General features: G+C 39.9%; 1 protein-coding gene across 1 annotated transcript in view; it reads left to right on the top strand.

Moving 5' to 3' along the window:
• LOC126269187 (ralA-binding protein 1) overlaps positions 1–15,458 on the top strand; it is a 119,256-nt gene extending 103,798 nt beyond the window's left edge. The window contains exons 11-13 of the mRNA XM_049973973.1: positions 5,256–5,439; positions 5,617–5,740; positions 15,133–15,458. Of these exons, the coding sequence (XP_049829930.1) occupies positions 5,256–5,439; positions 5,617–5,740; positions 15,133–15,243 (419 nt within the window). The 3' untranslated portion in view covers positions 15,244–15,458. The remainder of the gene's footprint in view (positions 1–5,255; positions 5,440–5,616; positions 5,741–15,132) is intronic.
• Positions 15,459–24,922: the final 9,464 nt, after the last annotated feature.

Genomic DNA, 24,922 nt, shown 5'->3' with positions numbered 1-24,922 from the left:
TTGTGCACACATTGGGTCGCATTCGGCAGGACGACTGTTCAATCCCGTCTCCGGCCATCCTGATTTAGGTTTTCCATGATTTCCCTAAATCGTTTCAGGCAAATGCTGGGATGGTCCCTTTGAAAGGGCACGGCCGATTTCCTTCCCAATCCTTCCCTAACGCGAGCTTGCGCTCCGTCTCTAATGACCTCATTGTCGACGGGACGTTAAACACTAACCACCACCACACATTGGGTACCGAAAATGTTGACGGATGTGCACAAAATCAAATGTTTAGAGAGTGCATTGACTTTCCTTGAATGGTACCACAATGACGGTAATGATTTCTTAAGCCAAATTGTTACAGGCGATGAAACATGGGTGGCGTACGTCACACCAGAATCAAAGCAACAGTCCATGGAAGTTGAGCAAGGGCATTGTTTTGCTGCAAGACAATGCCCGTCTGCGTGTGGCGAATCAGATGAAAGATCTCGTCACATCTTTTCTGTGGGAAACTGTAGATCATCCTCCGTACACCCCCAGTCTTGCACCCAGTGACTACCATCTGTTCCTGCACTTGAAGAAACACCTGGGTGGTTAGTGTCTTCAAGACGATGACGAAGTCAAAACAGTGGTGATGCAGTGGTTAACAAGTCAGGTGGCAGACTTCTATGAGGAAGGTATTCAAAAACTGGTACAACGTTATGACAAGTGCCTCAATATTGATGGAAATTATGTTGAAAAGTAGATTAAGGTACAGGCTTTCATGTAAAAATAAAATTATTGAGATACCTTAGCGTGTCTTTTTTTTTTTATTTCAAAATTGTACTGACTTAAAAACACGCCTCACATCTTGCAAATGCTGAACTTGAGACACCTTTCTAGATTCACAAAGCATTCAGCTAGTGATGACTGCTGTGGATCATCATAATGTGAGATTTACAGCTCATGGAAAAAAAAATTGAAGAAGTTATTGAAAATGCAGATCTCTCTTAAGAACACCCGTTGTTAACCCTGCATATTTGAGATCAGGTAACCCCAGAAACCATGAAAATTACCATAGGTTTGTAATGTATTCATTGAATTACCTTGACACAATGCAGCAGAAGTTTGGTGGTGGGAGTCCTGTTGAATGTACAAGTCCCTAACTGAGTGTTATAGAAGCACAAATGGGTCCAGATTCATGTTTCGTTTCATGTAATGGTCCTACTATTGGCCTGAAGGGTATACTGAGTTTTGATTTGATTAACTTCAATAAAGAGTCCACTACAAAGACCCGTGGCTTTGACTATCTTTCAACATGCCGTAAAATGAGGAATATCCTCGCCCCTAACCTGTGAAATGTCCTGGACCATCCCAACTGCTTGTAACACGAGTCATATTGCTCTGTCATATGCATCCGCGTAGCACAACCCATTTCGGGCATATGCTATCCTGGCAGAGGAAGAGTCACCTACAAACACTGTCAGGTCATTTACTATTCTGTAACTTCTGCATCTCCTTTTATGTGGGCGTGACCACCAACCAGTTGTTTACTGAAATGAATGGCTGCAGCCAAACTGTGACCAAGAGTGAAGAGCTCTTAGGGGTGCAGAGGCTGCTTCACAGCCTTTCCACTTTCCACTGTTTCATATTCAACTCCAGACCTATCCTCATACTTCTATACATCTACTCACACTTTTCCCTTTGCAGGTGCTCTGTTCTTTTGTACCATATCACCACTCCCTCCTCCACATCATCATGTGCAGCAGTGCAACTGTCCCTGTCTGTGCCAGGATGGGCACATCTGTGTGACATTCTGTGTCCCATTCCCTTGTGGCTTCTCCCTCTCTACTATCAGTCTCCCTTCCCTGCCTCCTTAGTCCTCATATCCACTCTACCTGACACAAGCCCCCGCCACAGTTTGGTTGCAGCACCAAGCCAGTGTACTCACACATACCTTTGTTTTTAGTTAGCTTCAATCTATCCTTATGCTCTGCAGTTCTCAGGCACACTGCTCATTGGGAAATGGATGATAACCTTCACTCCAGTGACCATTTACCAATCCGGATACATCAACCAGACAGAGAGGTGCTGAAAAAAAAAACTAAAAACTGCCACTTAGATGAGTGTTCAGCAAAGTAAGCATTGTACTTCCAACTGGATCTGTTAGAATTTGGAGAGAGTGTCTAGGATTGTATGCGTCATATCACCAAATGATTCACCACACCACTGATGCTTCCATGCCAATTTGGGAGAGCTACGGAGAGCATGTGGCCCTCTATTGCGATGGCAAATACCATTCTGCTACTATGGCAGGTGCATGGCTCTGCATAGGCCCAAATGTGCGCAATCTTATGAGAACCTGGCAGCTTTGAAATGGTGGGGGCAAAAGCCATTGTAAAATTAGGGAGAGCAAAAGATCATAGGAACAGTTTGTAAAGTTGTCCCTCTAAACCACTCCATGTGTGAGAAGCCTGTAGGAGAGTGGAAGTGTCCTCTTAATTCTGTAATGATTAATGGGAGTATCTCAACCCACAAAAGGTGCATTACACAGATGACAGCAAAGCACTTTCCTCAAGTCATTGCCACTGTCAGCTAGAACCTGGCTGTCCATCTGTACAAGTGTTTACTGAGAGGGACTTCAATGTGACCAGTGATGAAGTTTATAACTGGCTCCACTGTATGTACAAGATGGATTTAGTACTGTCTGCAGCATGAAACAAAAGGTATCAGTAACTGCGCTGCCAGCACTGTTACTGATATTGGTGACAGGCAGGATCAAAATGTAACACAGAATCAAGATCATACAGCAAATGCTGCTGAAGATGTAGAGACTGGGCAAATGCTGCTGAAGATGTAGGGACTGAGAATGATGTCTAGGAATCGAAAGTAGAAGATTACACATTGAATGTAGAGAAATGTCTCATAACCAAACAGGTAACATTTGAATGGTCCTGTCTCAATATCTGTTGAAAATTACACATATATTCATTAATCACTTTCACCCAAAACTGTGACATAGTTTATAACTGTCCTCTATGTGTTTACATGGTGAATTTAGCATTGTCTGCAGCATGAGGCACCAGGTATCAGTAAAATCCATTGCAGCACTTCGCTGGAACTGATGAGGAGATCCTTCTTGAACTTTTTGACTTAAGATGGGACAATTTCCTGTAACAGGGAAGAAGGCTACTTCAATTCTACTCATTATGCCTAAGAAGGACAGGAATGCTGAAGTAGCTGTGTGAGAAGGACCTTGAAATGGATGACCAACCACTGCCCTATTTGGATTTTAGAATTCAGACAGTTCCTTAGTCGCTTTCAGTGTAGAGACATCATCCAGCATTGATCAGCTAACCCTGAAAGAGGTGGCTACATAACAGGCTTTCCTATATAAGCATCACCTAACAGTTTTCTTTCCCGGCCAGTCGAAGGCTTGTGATAATACATGAAGGCGTTACAGCCACATACAGCTCCACACAAGATGGATTCTGAGACATCTTCCTAATTTTTTTTATAGGTTTTCCTCTCGCCGTGCTAATTTAGATATCAAGTCAGAGATGTCCTGCCGGATCATTCTATACAAGATGACTGTGTCCCTCAAGTGTGTGGCCCTGTCTTTAATAATTACACATAATATTACATAAGGCATCTGGTCAAGAGTTCTTTATTTCTGGATGACTTTTCAACTTTAGTTCATCTATCACACTTACAGAAAGTACATGGCAGGTGACAATTATGAAGCTGGAGGAATGGGTGCTAAAAACTAGTTTTAAAACAAAATATTTTACATACAAAATTGAAAAACTCGTTCTAAATTTTAAAGAGACAGTGAAGTATGTGGGTCTCACTTCCAATCATGAGCTATGTGGCTACCACCAGATGGACTTCAGAACTCAATCCCTCAAAGCTCTTAATATTTTGAATATGTTGCCCATTGTGTATGGGGAGTTTTATAGAGCTTGTGTGCAGTTGCAACTTGACTGCAGTTGTGTGGTGTATATATCAGCAAGAACACTACACCTCAAGGTACTGTATACAACCCACCATGACAGAGTGAGGTGGTGCAGTGGTTAGCACATTCAGAACTCGCATTCGGGAGGTCAATGGTTCAAACACACATCAGGCCATCCTAAAGACCCATAGGCTGCGTGCCCAAAAAAAAAAAAAAAAATTTATGCTACACAAAAAAACTGGAAACAATACAATTTCAGCACATTATCAAGTACCAATTGTGGTACATCACTGCAAAAATGACAAGCCTGTATGAATTAAGATATCTTATTTACTCACTGTTATTACCAATGAAATATTCTGTCCCGTGTCTCAAAAGCTCTGTAATTTCAAAAAATTGTCTTTACACAGTAATACAGAAAATAGTGTATTCAACAACACATTCTTTCATTTTTTGCAGAATGGTGCAGTCACTGCAGAAAGTAAACTCTTATGGAAACAAATGCTGCAATATAAGACTTACACACAAAACTACTCAGTATGTTTTGATGCTGCAGAAAAAGCATGACATAGGTTATCTGGACATTCCTGACTCAATCTTTCATTGCCACTGATGTTTCCGTGTGCTTCCCAAACATTCCTACTAGAGGTTGTTCCTTGGGGTTTGTGGGAGCAGTAGCAATGGAGGAGAGGAGTCATTGCTTCTTAGTTGGTCTCATTCCCAAGGATCTGATCATTTTATTTCTGTGCATATATTTCACTTGAAAACTATAGTCACTACAGATGCAAAGCCTGTGCATGAGTGATCAACATCACTGTTCTGGAAAGTGTATAAAACACCCTGGTGATAGAGCAATTTGTGTCTTGCTGAACTGAAATGGCTAAATATCAATATTTGTACACTGAGGTTTCAAAAGTCATGGGATAGTGATATGCACATATACATATGGCAGTAATGTCATGTACACATGGTATAAAAGGGCGGTGCATTAGCAGAGCTGACATTTATACTCACGTGATTCATATCAAAAGGTTTCTGTTGTAATTATGGCTGCACAATAGGAATTAAGATTTTGAATGTGGAATGGTAGTTGGAGCTAGGCGCATGGGGCATGGCCATAGAGGCAGCATGTCTCAATATTTCTGCAGGGAACTTCCAATGACTTGAGTCCATACCACATTGAGTTGCTGCACTACGCCAGACAAAAAATGGTCTGACATGATGTCAGGAGGTATCCCATGACTTTTGTCACCTCAGCGTACGTTGTCTTATCATTTAGTGTAATTTCTGTTTTGTGCTGGCAGTAATACAACATTAAATTAAATATGAAAAATTGCAGAACATCATTCCCCAGAAGTGGAGGACTCCAGTGAATCTCACCATGAAGAAACATTATTGCGTTTGGAATACCGTGAACTGTTAAATCTCCAGGCTGACCTCCAGGGCCGCGTAGCAGGAGAGAAGGCAGAAGTGAAGCGACTCCAGGCTGAGATTGCCGCAATTAAATCTAAATGTGGCTACAGGTAATAATCTAATTTAGCATCTATGAAGGGCATACAGCAGGAAAGCTGCATATTCCTGTTGTTAAACTGTACTGAAGAATTCTACTAAGAAAAATGTTTCTAAGCAATTTATGTTTGTCATATTGATTATGCAATATGTCATTATTTTTCTTTTAATCAATTTCTTCTTTTCTTCAGGAGCCTAGAAATAACTAGTTCAGATGGGAGCAGTTCTGCCTCTGATACAGATGGTAGTGATGCAGAAGATTTAGAAATAGAGTCTCGCATTACTGACTTGCAGCGAGAGAATTTATTACTGCAGGTATTGTAATAATAATAATAATAATAATAATAATAATAATAATAATAATAAACCGCTGAGGTGACAAAAATCATGCAGTATCTCCTAATTTTATGTCAGACCTCCTATTACCTGACTTAGTGCAGTAACTTGACATGGCATGGACTCAACAAGTTACTGGAAGTCCCCAGCAGAAATATTGAGCCATGCTGCCTCTACAATCATCCATCCATAATTCGGAAAGTGTGTGCTGGTGCAGGATTTTGTGCAGAAACTGATCTCTTGATTATGTCCCATAAATGTTTGATGGGATCCATGTTGGGCAGTCAGGGTGGCCAGACCATTCACTCAGATGATCTAGAATCTTCTTCAAACTAGTCATGAGAAATTGCAGCGTGGTGACATGGCAAATTGTCATCCATAAAAATTCCATCATTGTTTGGAAACATTCCATCCATGAATGTCTGCAAATGGTCTCCAAGTAGCCAAACATCCAGAGGACCCAGTCCATTCCATGTAAGCACAACCCACATCATTATTGAGCCACCACCAGCTTGCACAGTGCCTTGTTGACAATTGGAGTCTGTGCCACACCATCAGCTCTTATCAATGGAAATTGGGACACTTCTGACCACACCACAGTTTTCCAGTTGTCTAGGCTTCAACAGATATGGCCATGAACCCTGGAGAGGCACTGATGGTGATGTCGTGCTGTTAACAAAGTCACTCACATTTATTGTCTGCTGGCACAGCCCATTAACACCAAATTTTGTCACACTGTCCTAATGCATATATTTGTTGTGCATTCCTAATTTCTGTGGTTATTTCATGCAGTGTTGCTTGTCTGTCAGCACTGACACCTCTACAAACGTGGCTGCTCTTGCTTGTTAAGTGATGGCCATCGGCTAGGGCGTTGTCCATGGTTATTGGTAATACCTGAAATGTGTTACTCTCGGAACACTCTTTAACACTGTGGATCATGGAATATTGAATTCCCTAATTATTTCTGAAATGGAATGTTCCATGCATCTAGCTTCAACTACCATTCCACATTCAGAGTTTGTTAATTCCCATCATGCAGCCATAAGCATGTCGAAGCTATTCTACACGAGTACCTGAGTACAAATGGCTACACCAATGCGCTGCCCTATTATACTTTGTATATGTGATATTAGCACCATGTGTATTTGTGCATATCACTATCCCATGACTTTTGTAACCTCAGTAAAATTAATAATAATAATCTTTTTCCCCCAACTCACACATGTACATGATTGTCATTGCACTCAGCTCGTGGTCTAGTGGTTAGTATTGCTGCCTCTAGATTGTGGGCTCTCAAGTAGCTGAAGTGGTAACAAAAAGACTTTCACAAGGCAGCCAAACAACACCGGCCATGGTCTCCCAGTCAATAACATGATACGATCATATAATTTCATTCCACTTTGTAAGTTATTTCCAGAAATGTTCTTTTTAGAATATTTGCAAGCAATCCAAAAAAATATTTGAACTTCAAATCAAAATATTACCCCCCCCCCCCCCCCCCCCCTGTAATTTTTGGCACTTTCAAGTTGATTTCCATAATTGAAGGTATGAAGAGGAAATGAAGAGCAATTTCAGATTTTTTTGGATATGTATATACATAATTCTGTTATCTTTTCAGAGTCAATATACTGTCTTCCATTGTGGTTTGTCATATATATTTAATTTACATGATTAGAATATTATTTTGGAATGGAACTCATTCTTACATTCTGCCGGAGTTTTCAAAAAAATAATAGCATTTTACTATCCGATATAAAATTACACATGCTATATATTGACTTAGGTAATATCGCTTTGCTAGTCCCCTTTGATAATCAGAGCAAAATTACTTCTAGTACACTGCTGCTGTCAGTTTGAAGAGGGAGCCTGAAAACTGACACAAAACATTAACTATAAAACTATTTCTTAAATTTCTAATTTCATTTAAAAAAGCTTACCAAAGACTTATTACTAACCTGACGATATAGCTCAATGCACAGCACACTAGCTTGTGAGACAGGAAGGTGAGTCAGCCCCAGATTAAGTCCGCATGTATGTGTGTGCCATGAGCAGTCGAGTGAGGTTTTTAGGCAATTTCCCAAATTCATTTAGACAAATGTTCTGCCTCAGAAAATATAATATGCAAACAGTTAAAATACAACATGCAGAGCAAAGTTTACACAATTCACAGACAGATGGTATTCACGACTTCTCTCCCTTTGGTTATTGATGACTGCAGCAACAGGGACTGCACCTGGTCACATGCAGTGGAGCCTGTATTAGATGGGCTAAACGTCAATGAAAAGATGACCAAAGGTTTATTGCCAGACATTTTACAAACATGCTTATTTATAAATCAGAGTTAAACAATTTTTAAATAAGCATATGTCTCCTGCCTTTTACTAGGCATATCCAGGGTCAAATATAGGATGTTTAAAAAAATAGGTTTCATTTTCTTACAAGAGTAGGTACTGGTCAAAACTATTAGGAAATCTGCTAAAACATACACTTAAAAAAAGCAACAATGAAGGAATTATCATAATGGAATGGAAATTGTTAGATGTGATGTACATGCACAGATAAACAGATGATAATTGCAACTTCAGAAAAAATCAATGATTTATTTAAAAAGAGAGATCATCACAAATTGAGCAATTCTGCAATATTGCTCTGCATTAAATAACAGGAATGTGGAATTGATGGGTTCAGGGGAGGGTTATAATCAATATCCTGCGGGATATCGATGGCTGGCTGCTAGTCCCACCTGCAGTAAGACAAGTACCACATAGACAGTGTGACTAAATCTGAATCACAAAGTGTGTCAGAACAGCAAACATTGTTGCAGTTTTCATTGCTGGAGCAGCAGAGATGGACATGCTGATGGTATACACAATGACTGATACAGGAATGGAACCATATCATTGTTCCAGTGATTCTCAGTTCTGTGTGTAGAATCACAATAGATGTGTCCATGGATGGAGATCCTGAGAAGATATTACACAGATTCTCAATGACCTTAACATGTACTAGCACCCAAGAGGACAGTCATAGTATGTGTGGATAAGATAGAACCTGTTGGGAGGTAATCGGAAAAGGTTGAAGCGGGAATGTGTTGTATCTCCGCTTACAGTCACTCTTGCAGTGAACCGGCTTTATTGCCGCGCCCACGCACTATGCTCAAAGGAGAGGCTTTGTGGCAATAAACGACTAAAGCGGTTTCAGGACAGGACACATTTATTTTTGCTACCGTTACAACAAATGACAAATAACATTCTTTGTTAATGTCTGTCCATACCGGTGCGTTGCACTGGCGGCACGGCTCGATCACCGATCCCGGAGGGTATACACTCCAGTGATGAGCCGTGGCGCGACCGCGCAGACCGAGCGAGACAAAAGGCCACGTCACAGAATGTTCTGCACCTGGCACGAACGGAGGCACCATAACGTCCTCGAAGAAGTGAAAGACACTTTAATGGCGACTGCGTTTATGACCGCGCGTACGCATTTACGGCGTAGTCACGTTGACTCAACGCACATGCTCCACGGCGGAAGAACTGGGAGACGTGTGTCGTGTCACGTCGACTAGATCGCACTGACCGCCCGCTTTGTTCCCGTGCGGTCCAGTGTGCAACGCACCGTTGCCGAAATTCTGCATAACAGTACAGCTGCCCCTACTTGTGTCGGCAGTGCCATAATTCAGCCCTTCGTGCATTGGACTGTGCTGCCGCCACAAGGTCATACTAAGGTACTACATGAAGCACATACTGACTCTAGTGAAGGCGCAATTAGGAGAAACACTTACAGTGAAATGGAGATTATAGGTAAAGATGGAGGGCCCAGGGTATGAAAAAGAGGAAAGTGATAATGCAAGGTCAGAATGGGTGAGCTATGGTAGAGTAGAAATGTAACAAGGCGTGTGAGAGGCTGGTGCGGGGACAGGGGCATGGAAAAAGAGAGAAAGATGGTGTTAGGACATGGATTATTATCAAACTTTTGGGCCAGATGGGGTTGTAGTAACAAAGGATACGTTGTAAGGAGAATTCCTACCTGAGCATTTCAGAAAAGTAGATTTTGGGAAGGAGAATCCAAATGCCAGTACGAGTTTCTTAGCTCTGAATTACATTATCCAAAATGCAAGCCCTTTTTAAGGGGGTGCATTGGTTCATGCAGTGGACTCATGTTTAGGACGACTGGGGTTCCCACCCCTTTTAAAATCCTTGTTTAGGTTTTTTGTGGTTTCAGCAAATCGATAAATGGTTACTTTGAAAAGGATACAGCCGATTTCCTTCTCATCCTCATCCTATCCACACTCACGACCAAGTAAGACTGCAAAAAGATGATGTGTATCACCCGTCCACTACTGGGTGATGGCGATGGCGACAGACAGCGGCCAATTGCACTTACGTTTTCAAAACACGTGACGTCACGCCGCTGCGTGGGAGCGCGCGGATATGGAATTTAGCGGCAGTTAGTAGCGAGCCAGTGGATGTGTTGGACCTTCAATCGAGCGATGGACCCCCTTGAAGATATCTCCCACAGTCGGAGATGGAACATTGGGAATTGACACAGAATTTATCAACTGACCCCGGCTGCTTAACATCCCGGATAATTATAATGGACAGTACAAATAATAATAAAAACTCAAACCTTGAACTCAGCATTATTTTACATGAAATGGAATAAAACAGTCAGTACACAATCCCACGTTACACTTTGAACACATTGTTCTCACAATAGATTTACAGTGCTTGTGTTCACACCTTTTCTTCTTCTTTCCTTCTGTGTGCTGGACAAGGTGGTCAGTCTTAACAAATCTAACTGAATCTGATATGCGGCTGTCGGAGCATGTCGTTGATGAAGATGGTCTTCCGGCTCCTTTTGGTAAAGCTTGGTGTCTTTGCAAGTACACTGTTGCTACTCCTCTCTTGAAATCAAGCTGAGAAATAGTTTGGTTTCTTGCTTTATTATACAAAATCCAACTGTTTTGTATGGCGACATCTGACATCCATGTAAAAAGACACCAGTACTATTTCTTGCTTCTTATTGCAATGCAATAGCATGCTAGATTTTGATCCATCTGATCAGTACCTTCCATATATGTATTATATTTGGCTACCAGTTTTGGTCTGGGAATCATTATATTTCGCTTTTTTTTAGTTCCGAGAATCTCTTGACTTGACCAACTTCTTGTGCACCACATTAAGAAGAGATCATTGTGACAACTGAGTTGTCCAGCTACCGTACATAAAATAATCCATCATTCTTCTATATTCAGATCTGGGGGCTCAACAAACACATCACCTTCAATAACGTCATTGTAAAGAATCTCCATCGGTTCAGCAAGCGATAAATCTCTTCTAAAACAAAAATGAGAAAATTCGTCCTTTTACTGAGTACAAGCGCCTAGCGTTGCCATATGGCAACGACCTAAATGAATGTAATTTATTTCACAGCAAGCAGTAACCTCCAAAGAATATATATTTGGGTATTTAAAGCACAATCATACTAAAAAACCAAATTATATATCGTAAGTTACTGTGTAAAACATACTTACTCGAACTTATACTCCATTTTTCTTCGTCATCTAGTAAACGACGACTTCAAACACAGCTTACGCGGCAGAATTTAAATTGTAGTGACGTTTACAGTCTTGCAGAACGGAATACAGTGCTGCCAACACTCTCGCTTCATTGATGTCATGGAATCAATGATTTTACAAAAGTGTTACAAATGTTGCCATATGGCAATGCACGGTGCTAATGGGTTAACAGTTGAAGACTGCATTGTTCACTTCTCACAGTATTCTCCAAACATAAACAGATCCTATAGCAGAAAAAAGTTGAATTATCAAACTATATTATTTGTTTGCAGCCCTTATTTTGTATTGTCTACACCACTGAAAGCTCGTGCTACAAAATTCACATTGCACATTTTTCTAGGCTCTGTAGCTTCATTTTTTGCTCCACAGTTACATTCGGGCAGTGGTCTTCTCTGTTTTTTATATTAAAGACAACAATCCTCTTTAATGCCCATCTTTCTTTGTCTCTAAGTCTTCTTTCTTCTTCTAATATCCTGTTTAACATGGCAGTAGATCAACATATAGCAGAAATCATATCTTTTCCAACTGTGGTATCCTGTTTATCTTAACCTCCACAAATAATTTTTTTGTCCAGAAACAAAATTTCAAAAAATAACGAGAATGTCGTCTAGGTAGCAGGGTGAAATTAACCAGCATGACTGCCCTTCTTTTATCTTTGTTTGTTACAGAACATGAACAGCAGTACATATTTTTGTTGATATCTTAAGTGCGAAGGCTGATTTGATGCAGCTCTCCACACTACTCTATACTGTGCCAGAGTCTTCATCTTTGAATAACTACTTGAACCTACAGCAATTTGAATCTTTGAATCTGCTTACTGTAGTCATCCATCGGGTCTCCCTCTACTACACATTACCCCCCCCCCCCCCCCCCAAGTTTTATCACCCATTACCATTAGCAAACTGACATTTCCTTTATGCTTCAGGATGTGTCCTACCAACCGTCGCTTCTCTTAGCAATTTCTTTTTTCCTCAACTTGATTCAGTACATCGCCATTAATTACTTGATCTATCTAATGTTCAGTATTCTTCTGTAGCAGCATATCTCAACTGCTTATTGTCCAGGATCCTCATCTGTATGAGGCTACAGTCCAGAAAACACTTTGTGACAATGTGTGTTCAGTGTTAACAAATTCCTCTTTTACAAATACACTTTTTGTGCAATAGCTAGTCTGCATTTTTCACTTATCTGTTTCAGCCTTCAGCAGTTATTTTGCTGTGTTCTTCCAAATCCTTTGCTGTCCCTGACAGAATTATGATTTCCACTGCAAAACTCATAATTTTTATTTCTTCTAACTGAATTTCTTTCACTCTCCCTATTTTAAGGAGCACCCTGCGTATTTTGTTCGGTAATCAACTTCTTCTCCTAAAGACCTTTCCAAACTTGTATCACAGGTACAATTCACATTAACATGATGCTGTTAAAAATGTAACACAAAGTGGACTTTCACTCCACTGTATTAGCTCACAGTGAAGGTATCTGAGGTTATATAAGTCATCCACATGCTGGCATTGACGACAAACAGACAAGTTACATTACCCCAGTTACCTGTTCTGTGTGCTAGTACAGGGAGTCAAAGTCAGTCCTGTGTTACATTTTCAATTATGTAATGTTTACGTGAATGCTACCATCTACATCTGTACTCCGCATCATAGTGTGAAGTGAAGTGCATGGCAGAGGGTAAGTCCCGTTATACCAGTTGTTAGGGTATCTTCCCTTTCCATACACGTATGGAGTGTTGGAAGAATGAATGTTTAAAAAGCCTCTGTGCTTGCATTAATTATTCTAATCTTATCATTACAATCCCTATGTGAGCAATATGTAGGGGATTTTAGTATATTCCTAGCATCATCATTTAAAGCCAGCTCTTGAAACTTTGTTAATAGACTTTCTTCGGGACAGTTTACGGCTGTCTTCAAGAGTCTGCTGGTTGAGTGACTTCAGTATATCTGTGACACTTATCCAAGGATTAAACAAACCTGTGACCATTCATACTGCTCTTCTTTGTATAGGTGGAGTATAGAACACTACTTTTTTGTTTTGTTTTATGAAGTGCACAGTTTTATGTTTCTAATCATTTAAAAGTAAGTTGTCAGTCTTTGCACGATTTTGAAATGATGTCAAGATCTGATTGAATAATTATGCATCTTCTTTCAGATAGTGCTCTATAGTAGATAACTGCAAGTGTGAGGTTCCTATTAATATTGTCTGCAAGGTCATTAATATACAATATGAACAGCAAGGGTGCCAACACTGTTCCCTGGGGCATACCTGACGATGACTCTCCATCCAAGATAACGTACTGCACCCTCCCTACCAAAACGTCCTCAGTCAGGTTACAAATTTCACTTAGGACCCCATTGACAATAAGCATAGGTATGGCACTGAGCCAAATTCTTTTTAGACATCAAGAAATAGTGCATTGCATCTACCTGACTGCCTTGATCCAAAGCTTTCAATATGTCATGTGAGAAAAGTGTGTTAAGTTTCTGAACAGGTCTTGAGATAAAGTGGATTATTAAATAAAAAATATAGGACGCTATTTAAGAAAGACGTACTGCAGCTTATATCTTTGTACCAACAAATATAGAAGAAAGGCAATCATGCTGCTTAATAGGACATCCTGTATATTACTAAGATGGTAATAAAGCACAGAAACCTACTTATGAATAAGGTTCCTCCTCCTCCGTTTATGGTGTGTGTGTGTGTGTGGGCGCGCGCAAATAACTGATGTGAAATAAGTTAATACATGACAGTACATATAGTAGTATTAACAACTTATATATATAAAAAGTCATTTAGCAAGCTATAAACTTCAAAGTCAGTGATGTATTTTACCATTTCTTCATAGCTGACACTTAAGTATATAAAATTACAAAGAGTTATTATCACTAGTTATATAGTATTATCTTCACAGTTACTCAAGATACATAATTTCAACATTAACTTGTTGAAATTCTGTAATTTACAGAAGTTTCCTTTATATCATGACAACCTAGCGTCTAAGTAACAGCAATTATCCTTGCATTGTATGTACACACAAAACCTTGTGTGTGTAGTTTAAGTGCACTATTTTGTAAAGGAGTGGGTTTTTCATTTTTGACAAAGCATTCTAGAATTTAAATTTTTTATGTGATCTTCAGCCAAAACTTACAAATGTAGCACTCATGAATCAGAGAAGTTCTCAATAACAATTAATGTCGTGCATAGCCTGCTCTGCTGTACCCTTCAGTAGATAATCAGAATGAGTTAAGAAGTTAGAGGAAAATATGGTAATTTTGAAATATCTGAATTACATGTATAATCTCAAAATGGAATCAGAATTAACCTCAGATTAGTTGTCAGAGTTTACTCTAAATGCCTTTTAAAACCATGTTAAATATTATTTTTTTATACTGTCATACATGCACCGTGTAGACCATCTAGTGAGAAGATACCCATACTTTATGTTATTGCTTGTAAATTTTGCAGTTTGTTATGAAATTGTAGCATACTACAAGCTTTCAGTGTTCTATGATACTACTGATGTGATGCCAAGTATATAATTTAAGTATCAACTATCACCATTGTCTTATCTTACATAATATATAACTCTGATTACTTATTGAACAGTACAGCAGAAAAGGTTCCAGTTTAATTTATTATTCATGCATGCTCTGCTCTGTGAAACAATATTGTTGTCAAAGTTGCAGTTGAAAAACTCGCTTCTCGTAAGAAATTAAACTTCCACAGCCACCATTTAATTGGTTATGTTACTTGTTGCTCTTGTTAATTTTACTTGGGTGTTTTTCAGCAAAAGAAGGCAAGCCTCATAAAATGCATCATGGATGAGAGAAAGGCATGTGTCAACCTCAGAGTTCAGCTCAGCCTTCTACAACTCTCACAAGAGTCAAAACAAATATGAATTAGTGACACACAAACCAAAGAAGTTATTGTTGAAAGAGGTGATACTGAACAAGTTAATTACTGCAACTATCCAATACAAAGTTTTATTACAATAAGCAGACTGGTGAAAGTTTTTAGTTCACTCAAAGTAACAGTATCATTCTGCTTTCATTACTGAACTGTATCTGATATTATATGTAGTACAAAGTGTGTAATAAAATAAGTATGCTATTATGTTGACTCCCATTTCAAATTATCCTGTTTGAGAAACAGAAGTGTTTGGAGTATACAGTAAGAGAACTTAGGTAGCTTCAAATGTAATGTAAATGTACTTTCTGGCGGTTTAGTGAGTGTGGAAATGTTTAAACAATGTGAGAAAAATCCGATAAAAGGGTATTACTCCCTTTTCTATGGGTATATTAAAATGATGATCTTGTTAATAGTTATCCATGTAAGAATGTGCATCAAACTGACAATTTATTTAGACAGCCATCCCAACATGCCTTACAAAGAACATCTGAAGATTCACTAGATGAACAGGGTCTTTTGTACACGTTAATACTCAGCACATCAGCTCTATTCAAAAATAGCAAGAGAAGGAATTAGTAGTTATCTTGATGAAGAAAATCTTTCAAAGTTCTTTGCATTAGTATGACTTCTAGTGTTCTGCAACCACTGTGATCTTGTTAAGGCTTAAAATTATGGGTTTGTAAGCTGTCAAGAATTGAAATTTATTGATAACAATAAGCTATGAAAATATCAGCTGCCATAATTTTGGAAAATAGGACACATCTCAAACTTGTATTAATGTGCTATGAGGTGCTACTCAAAATATTCAAGACTGTACTTACACCCTAATGACCTCTCACAAGATGCCTGTTGGTTCTTCAGTTATTTGTTTGTTTATTTTACTGACATTTCTACAGCATAAGTGGCTGGCATTGTCAAACCTTCTGCTACCATTGCTGGTGTTGGTCTGAAGTCAAGCTCGCTTCAATAGCTTTTCTGAACAAGCAGGAGTGATAAATCTTCTCTATAGCAAGTAGTTGTGTGCCGCCCAATTTTACTATGTGGTCAGTCATACAACGCATGCTCTGTCATGGCTGATTTTTCCACCTTCCCCAACCTGCAGTGCTGCTTATGTTCTGTGTCCAGTTATTCCAACATAAACTTTTCTGTATGCACATGTTATCCAAGTGGGTTCCTTTTCTCCTCTCCCAATCTGAGACACTCTTTGATCTTGTTTATATATAGTCTTTATGCTGTGTTTGTGCAATATATGGCTGATTCTGTCTGATACTTTGGCAATGTATGGCAGAATGATCATATCTGACATTTCTTTTTGTGATGTGTCACTTTGCTGAGTGTTTGACTCTAAGACACTTCTTACGTAACTGGTAGAGTAACCATTGCGCCTTAGAGTGCTTCCTAGGTGTTGCATCTCTCATCTGAAGGTGCTGCAGTTCACATATTCACCTTCCTCGTGTTAGGAGCATATTAATCATGCCTCTTTTCTGGCTTGGGTGGTGATTTGACAATTTGTCCCAGGTTTTCACTATCCCTTGTGACCATCACATCTAGAAATGGTGGCTATTTTTCCTTTTCTAGCTCCATTGTAAATTTTATGTTGGCGTGGAGGCAGTTCAAGTGTCTTAAGAAGTCATTGAACTGTTCATCACCATGGCTCCACACAACAAAGGTATCATCAATGTTTCTGTACCACACTTTATGTTTACAAGGTGCCAAGTCGAGTGTGTGTGTTTCAAAAAGTTCAACAAATAAGTTGGCCACCACCGACTAAGAGGATTACCCATGGTGATGCCTTCCAGCTGTTCATAGAAGTTGCCACTCCAGGTGAAATAGCTCTTGGGAGACATGCACGACAGAGCACTGTGATATCTTGCAGGAAAATGGAACCAATGTGCTCCAGAGTGTTACTGAGCGGCACTTTGGTAAACAAAAATCCACATCAAACCTGACCAGGATGTTTGATCCAAGTTTTAGCTTCTTCAGGTCCAAATGACATCCTGGTCAGCTTTGATGATGTTTCTTTGTTTACCAAAGGGCCACTCAGTAACATTCTGCAGTACATCGGTTCCATTTTCCCACAAGACATCACAATGCTCTTTCATGGGTGTCTCACCATGAGCTATTTCACGTGGATGGCAATGAACACTTGGAACACATTTCCATGGGTAGTCCAGTGGTGGCCACCTTCTTCATGGAACATTTCAAAGCACAGGCACTGGACTTGGCACCTTGTAAACCTAAGATGTGGTACAGGTAACTCAATTATACCTTCCAGAGGCAGGGCTGGCGCAAGACACGTGCGGCCGCACGGGGTGGCACTTTCCAAGGGGGCAGCAAATCTACCACCCCCCCCCCACCACCCCCCGCCCGCATGTTTTTTTAAGGACAAACTCAACATTCATGCCCAAGAGGGAATTCGAAACCAAACCTCGGAGGGAGCAGCTTCGGGAACTGGCATAGTGCCTCGACTACATGCTGCTGGCCACCCCTGTTGAACAAGGGGCGGGAGGAGGACTAATTTCTTCCTTGCCACTGTAGCAGCACCGTTATGTTTGCACTGGAGGAACAGAGATGGGGAAGCAGTCTGGAGTACACACCAGTATTCTTATGAGTGGAGCACTGCCAGCCTGTTACACACTATGTGTTTACTCACAACTAATTTTGCAGAACACAAAATCTAATTTGGAAATTCGAATGCAATGTTTGATAGTGCGATTACATGTTAAGCCTGAAGCAATTTTGCTAAGCCCTTCAATGGCAGTTTCCGAGTGTTTTATTCTTCCCACATTATGGAAAAAAATGGTTGAACATTACTACAATCAAACATATACAATACCTACGGTGGCTAGAAGTATTCCGAATGTGTAAATACGCTGCGAGTAATAACAATGGATAAAGACATTGCTAATAAGCCGAGCAAAAGTTGGGTTTCGAGTGATAGTCGGACGTTTTGGTTTTTGAGCTGTGAAACACTGTTTCCACCTACATGAATAACAATTAAACTCAGACTGGCACTTTTGTTTGACAATACTACTTGCACACTATCACTTTGCCAACATTTATTTACTGTATAATGCATGTGAATCCGTGTTTCATCTTAGTAAACTACTGGTCGCTTTGATTCTGATGGAAGAACAATGCCCTCTCGTCCGCACAAAACAAAATGTTAATTTTGACACCTTCTAAAATGAAAATCCACAGACAGAACATTGCTTCTAAGGGTTTCCTTGCTAGCTTTGAAGCTCATTTCTGTTTGTCAAAAGTTGTGCAGTTTTCGAAAAGTTTGTATTTCTTTCTATTGTTCATAATGCCATAGAAATTGCTGCCTGATAATACATTTATCCATATCGTTGGTCACATACTTATTGTGAGCTTCTTGCTTTTGCTGCTTCTTCTTCTTGGGCACTAGTTTAACCATAGCCTCGCTGTACTTCATCACATGATCTAGTTCCTGTCACTGCCGTGTCGCCACTTCTCATTTCCAGGCAATAGGTATTATTGCGTCGTCTACAACGAAAACTACAGAATTCATTTCGGTAGTTGGCCGAGGGAGTCAAGATTGGTGCATCCGAATTTCTTGCGACTTGGGATGTAATAGGTAAGTGCTTTTCATATAACGTACAATTATTATTGTGATTGCACGTTACTCATAAGATAGAATTTTTCTCCTTCAAGATTGCAGAATAGGAAAATTTATTTTTCTTATGATCTGTTACTTCAAAAATTGGCAAGTCGGCAAATAAGCACGCATCGTCCCAATAGCTAGAATGAAAATAAAGTGAAGAAAAGTGAAGTGATATGGCGATGACTAATTTGTTACCCCTTATTCCATAATCAGACACAAAAGAAATGACACATGGAAATTACGACAAATGTTGAGTGTCAGTTCTTTGAAATGAACAACCACAGTGCAGTGAGTTAATATATTTCGACTAGTATTAGTACCCATCGATGCCCAGGTGTGTATTTATTGCATTATTATGTTATTCTGTCTCCTTATTCTTCCTCTCTCCATTGTCTTCTGCCCCACTCTTTGACCGTTTCACCTGTGTCTGTAGTGAAATTTGGCCTGAAATTCAATTTCACACATTTCAATTCTTATGACTTGATCTCCCGAACACTGTATCCTACAGTAATACAATTTTCTGTTTACGTGCAGGGGAATATCAGGAAATTGCCTGCAAAGTATGTCGCAAATAAAGTTAGTACACTGACATCAACATTTAGTTTCACATAATTGTTCTTTACAGGCTGGATTGAAACATGTCCAACGGTAGAAAAAGACTGTCTGGCAGTGAATATGGGAAAAGACGGGCACTGAAGGAAGATGACAATAAGAAGCAAAAGGATGCACTACAAAGATATTTCAAGCCAAAGAGAGTACGACCTAGCAGCGGCGAGTGTGGAAAAATAGATCCTGAAAGTACAGAAACTAGTGGAGCTGCTGCAGCTACATCTTTATCTTCAGGACATGAGCAGAAAGTCGACGAACACAGTACTGCGACCACCATATACAGTAGCAATGCTGACAGTGGACTATCCACAACATGTTCAACAGACCTCATCTGGACTCAAGACCTGTTATGTGACAAAAGCTCCGAGATTGAAACATCAGGCAGAACTGTAATTAGGTGACCCGATTGAGAAAATACCGGAGGAACTTCAGCCGAGATACTCACCACCGGAGAAGGGATTGTAGGCAAGCCTAAACTGGAATACACAATTGACTCACATCCCAGAAGATGGCTGGAAATTATTACCTACTGCCAAACGACTTTCGTCATGCGAGGTCCTCCCAAGCGCATTAAGGAAGCTGAAGAATGTCCTAAAAATGTGGACAACCAGCGTTTCAGCCTTGTGCACTATAGCTATTCTTTGAAGAATTTAGAAGAAGCAGATATACATTGGTTGGTGTACTCAAAGAGCAAGGATGCTGTGTTCTGCTTTTGTTGCAAACTTTTTTCGTCATCTACCATAAAAATTGCAAAGAATGATATCAGCGACTGGCTGCACCTTATTTCATATCTCAAAAGTCACGGGAAGTCTACCAAGCATTTGAATTCACATAAAAAGTGGATCGTGTTTTCCAAGGGACTGAAAGTGTCATGAACTGTCGACGCCCATCATCAAAGGCTTCTGAATACTGAAAGCAAACATTGTAAAAATGTTCTTGAGTGCTTAATAGCAATAATTCATTTCCTGGGTCGGCAATGTCTGCCTCTGAGAGGAAGCACAGATACACTCTTTCAGCCTGACAATGGAAACTTCTTGAAACTCGTTGAATTATTCAGAAAGTTCAATGCTGTCATGATGGAGCACCTGCACAGAACAAAGCAAAGTGAGAACAAGGGTCATCATTATCTTGGAAAAGAAACACAAAAAGAAATAATTCATCTTATTGGATCATCTATAACCAACAACATTCTATTAATGATGAAATCTGCAAATTATTACAGTGTAATTCTGGACTGCACACCAGATATTTCAAAAGCTGAGCAGATGACACTTGTGGTACGTTTCGTCCAGGAGACAAGACTTGATGGGGTATACGATGTTCGAATTCGGGAGCATTTCCTGGGATTTCTTGCAGTGCCGATTCTTCAAGCTCCACTTTGATGCAGGTCATACTCAAGTTCTTGGAAGATAACAAATTCCTATTGTGTAATATGAGAGGGCAAGGATACGGCAATGGAGCAAACATGAAAGGAAAGAAGTCTGGTCTCCAGAAAAGAATTTCAGATATGAAAAAGAGAGCATTTTATGTACCATGTAGCAGTCAATCATTGAATCTTGTTGTAAACAATGCCGCTATGTCTTCTAAATATGCTGTTTCCATGTTTTTGACAGTGAAAAGCTTGTATGACATCCCAACATCGAACAAAGGACGAGAAGAAGTCTTGAAGAAGTATCTGCCTAACCTGACGCTGAAGCCACTGAGCGATACTAGATGGGAAAGTCGCATCGATGCACTTACTCCCCTGAGGTTTCAAATTGGAGGCGTTTATGATGCACTGGTTCAGATATCAGAAGAATTTGATGGCATTACCATTCACAAAGCAATGTCACTTGCCAATCAAATAAAAAATGACACCTTTCTCACTTCTCTGGTAATCTGGTATGACCCTCCAGACCGTTGACATAAATGTTTCTGAGGCTGTGGAAATGCTTGAAAAAACAAAAACACATTTTGAGACCTGCAGAACAGAAGAAAAGTTTGTGTCTTTCTTGATGGATTCCAAAGAATTGGCTACAGAATTAAGAGTTAGAAGATCTAACGTTACCACAGGTAAGTGTTTCTGAAGTAAGAAGCAAATACACTTTACCTATGAAGGAAGGGATGAGACAATAGATGACCCAACAAAACGTTACAAGATTGAATTCTACTGTTATCTTTTAGATATAGTAACCACATCATTGGATGAGAGATTCAATCAACTGAAATCTCATTGTGATTATTTTGATTTTCTCTACGACATCAGCGAGCTGAAGAATGCACCTCCTGACAGCCTGGACACAAAGTGTAATCTCTCAGTGATTTTGCAAGATCGTAAGTCAAGTGACTTTGGTGCACAGGAGTTGAGGGAAGAACTAAAAGTGCTTTCAACATTGTTGAAACCTGGAATAGGTCCAAAAGAGACTCTGAAGTTTATAGGAAGACATAATTTTTGCCCTAATGTTAATATTGCTCTGAGAATTCCCTTAACACTCCCAGTAGCAGTTGCAAGTGGAGAGAGGAGTTTCTCAAAACTGAAATTGATACAGACATACCTCCGATCAACGATGAGCCAAACTCGTTTGACTGATCTTGCAACAATATCGATTGAGCATGAGCTTGCAGATGACTTAAATTACACAGATCGTGTGAACGAGTTTGCACAAGCAAAAGCAAAAGCTAGGAAGGCTCGATTTGTCTCGTGTTTTTTAAAATTTTTATATTACGATCAGTGTCTTGGTTATTTACTGTGTTGTTTCTTATTTTGTTCAAAATTAAATAGTTATTGTAAATATTATTGTTCAAACCAAATTATCATTAAATTGTAAATATATTTTGTTTTCCATTGAATACATTATCTGTTCACAACCACTGATAAGATTTCACACACATCTGAACATTTTTGTAAATTCCCAAGGTTTATTAAAATTAGCTAGATTTCTTCAATCAGGTTTGACTCCATTTTTGAGCTGGTGCCCAGCAACTGTTTTGTACAAATCTGTAGAGAATGTCACCCATTAGTTGCAATTTTTGTTTTTATTTTCCAGATTACATCAATTTTGGGCACAGTGTGGTTATTCTCAATGCTTTGAGTTATGTTTACATCTATACTGTCATGCTGAACGTAACTGTCAAAAGACGGTTTAGATGTAAGCACATATCAAAAGCTTTGAGACTGGCCATTCAGTGACCGAAACCTACGTAGATCTGAAAAGTAAAAACAAAAATTGTGATTGATTGCTGACATTTTCTACAGATTTGTTTAAATAAAATTCCACAAACGTTTTGTATAAAAAAATTTAGTAGCTCGCACTGGGCGACACTTGGACTTGCACTGGCTCAGCTCCGTGACTCCCTAATAAACTTGAACAACCTCCATCCGAACATAAAATTTACCATGGAGGTAGAGAAGGGCAAACAGCTATCCTTTCTAGATGTGCTAGTCACAGGGGATGGTGAAAGCCTAGGGCACAGCATGTAATAAAACCTGACACATCCGCCCCGATACTTGAATGAACTGTCAAATCAACACCTGAGCCACAAAAGAGGCATGATTAATACACTTTTAATGTGAGCTGCAGCACCTCAAACAAGAAATCCAACACCTGGAAAATGTTCTGAGGAGCAATGGATACTCCACTAAGTACATAAGAAGTGTCACAGTCACATTCAATGAAGTGACACATCGGAAATGAAATGTCAGGTATGGCCTTTCTGTCACGCGTTCCCAAGTGATGGACAGAATCGGTCATATATTGGGCAAACATGGCATAAAGACTTTTTATAAACAGACAAAGAAGATCAAAGAGTGTCCCATATCAGCAAAGAAGGAAAGGAACTCGTGAATATACTAGATACCAAGTACGTACAAAAAATTTTATGTTGGAATGACTGGATGCTCAGTCCACACTGGGATCACAGAATATAAGTGACATTGCAAGGTGGGATGGGTGGAAAAAAATCATTCGTGGCAGAGCACAAGCTGTGTGTGAGCGACCACATAGTAAAATTTGCCGACATAGCTCTTCTCTACAGCAAGAACTTCTATCACACCCGCCTTTTCAGAGAAGCTGTAGAAATACACAAAGATGAGAATAATGTCACCAAGAAAGAAGGTGGTGTCAAGGTGAATGGCTGCTGAGTTCCCTTGCTGCAGCAAAAGACCATTGCAGGCAGCAAAGGGAGAACCACATCAGAAATGACCACACAAGAGCCCTTGGGCATTGGCACGCCATGTACATATAACCTGCAGCCATGAGCTTGACTCCAGTCCGCCACCAGCAATGGAGGGTGAAGCTCTGACAATGCCAGCCGCTTGTGCCAGAAAACCTCAATAGAATCAACACACAAACATTGGCTAAAGAACCCTCTACAGAAGCCAACAGGCAGTTTGTCAACAAGTGGCTATGAAAGCCTTAACAATTTTGTACTAATGTCCTCTGTGACCTTCAAAGTAGTCACTGTGGATAATTAAGCAACAATCCCAGGGTTGGTCCCATTTTTGGAAGCACTTCTGGAAGTGTGCAGGGTGAAGGATGTTCAGAACACATTGTGACTCCAATTGGATGTTTTCAGCTGAGTCAACATGTTGCCCTACGTGATTTTCATCTTCAGGAACAGGCAGAAGTTCCACGGGCTAGGTCTGGTGAGTAGAGAAGATAGGGGCAGCACTGCCATGCTGTTTTGGCCAGGCATTCCTTCACAATGAGCAAGCTGTATCCGGGTGCAATGTCACGATGCGCCAACCAGTCTCTATTTTTCCACATCTCTGGTTTTGTGCGTTGAACATTTTCCATCAGTCACTTCAAAACCTTGCAGTAAAACTGCCCGTTAAGTCTGACCAGGTTTGAACTCCTTTTGCACTATTCCCCGAATGTCGAAAGGAAGAAAGTTCACCATTGACTTCATGTTGCTAAAGGACTTGACAAGCTTTTTCCAGCTATGTAGGAGATGGAATTTTCCACTGTGGTGCTCATTGCTTCATTTCAGGGTCATGACTTCAGATACAGTTTCGTTGATGGATGCTGAGAAGGCAAGGGACAAACTTCGTTGCAATTTGTCTCATGTTCAGTTTATTCGCTGGAATTCATTGACATGTACTGTAGACATCCCCAAGTCTGTTACAAAGATTGTGAATTGACCATTTCCATTGTTGTCACATTGACCGTCGACCAACATGTTTGTCATTTTCCACAGATTCTCAGCCTTCCCTGAAATGTACTTGCTTGACTAATTTCACTCTCACCAAATGCCTCTGTCCTTCATGCTATCCATTTCACAGTTCACAGAAGCACTGAAAAAGTCCTGACCCACACCTCTATAACTCACAAAGGCATGTGCCAAAGATGTAAACTTTATGCCACAGTAGCTGAGACGTGTACCTTGAGACATCTACAAGTGAAATACTGCTACTGGTTTGTCTGGTACAATGAAATTCTCAGATATTGTCGGCAAC

This window comes from Schistocerca gregaria, chromosome 1 (genome assembly GCF_023897955.1).
Source record: "Schistocerca gregaria isolate iqSchGreg1 chromosome 1, iqSchGreg1.2, whole genome shotgun sequence".
Classification (NCBI taxonomy): Eukaryota; Metazoa; Arthropoda; class Insecta; order Orthoptera; family Acrididae; genus Schistocerca; species Schistocerca gregaria.
Note: the sequence above shows the minus strand (reverse complement) of the source record. Positions and strands in the feature narration are given on the sequence as shown.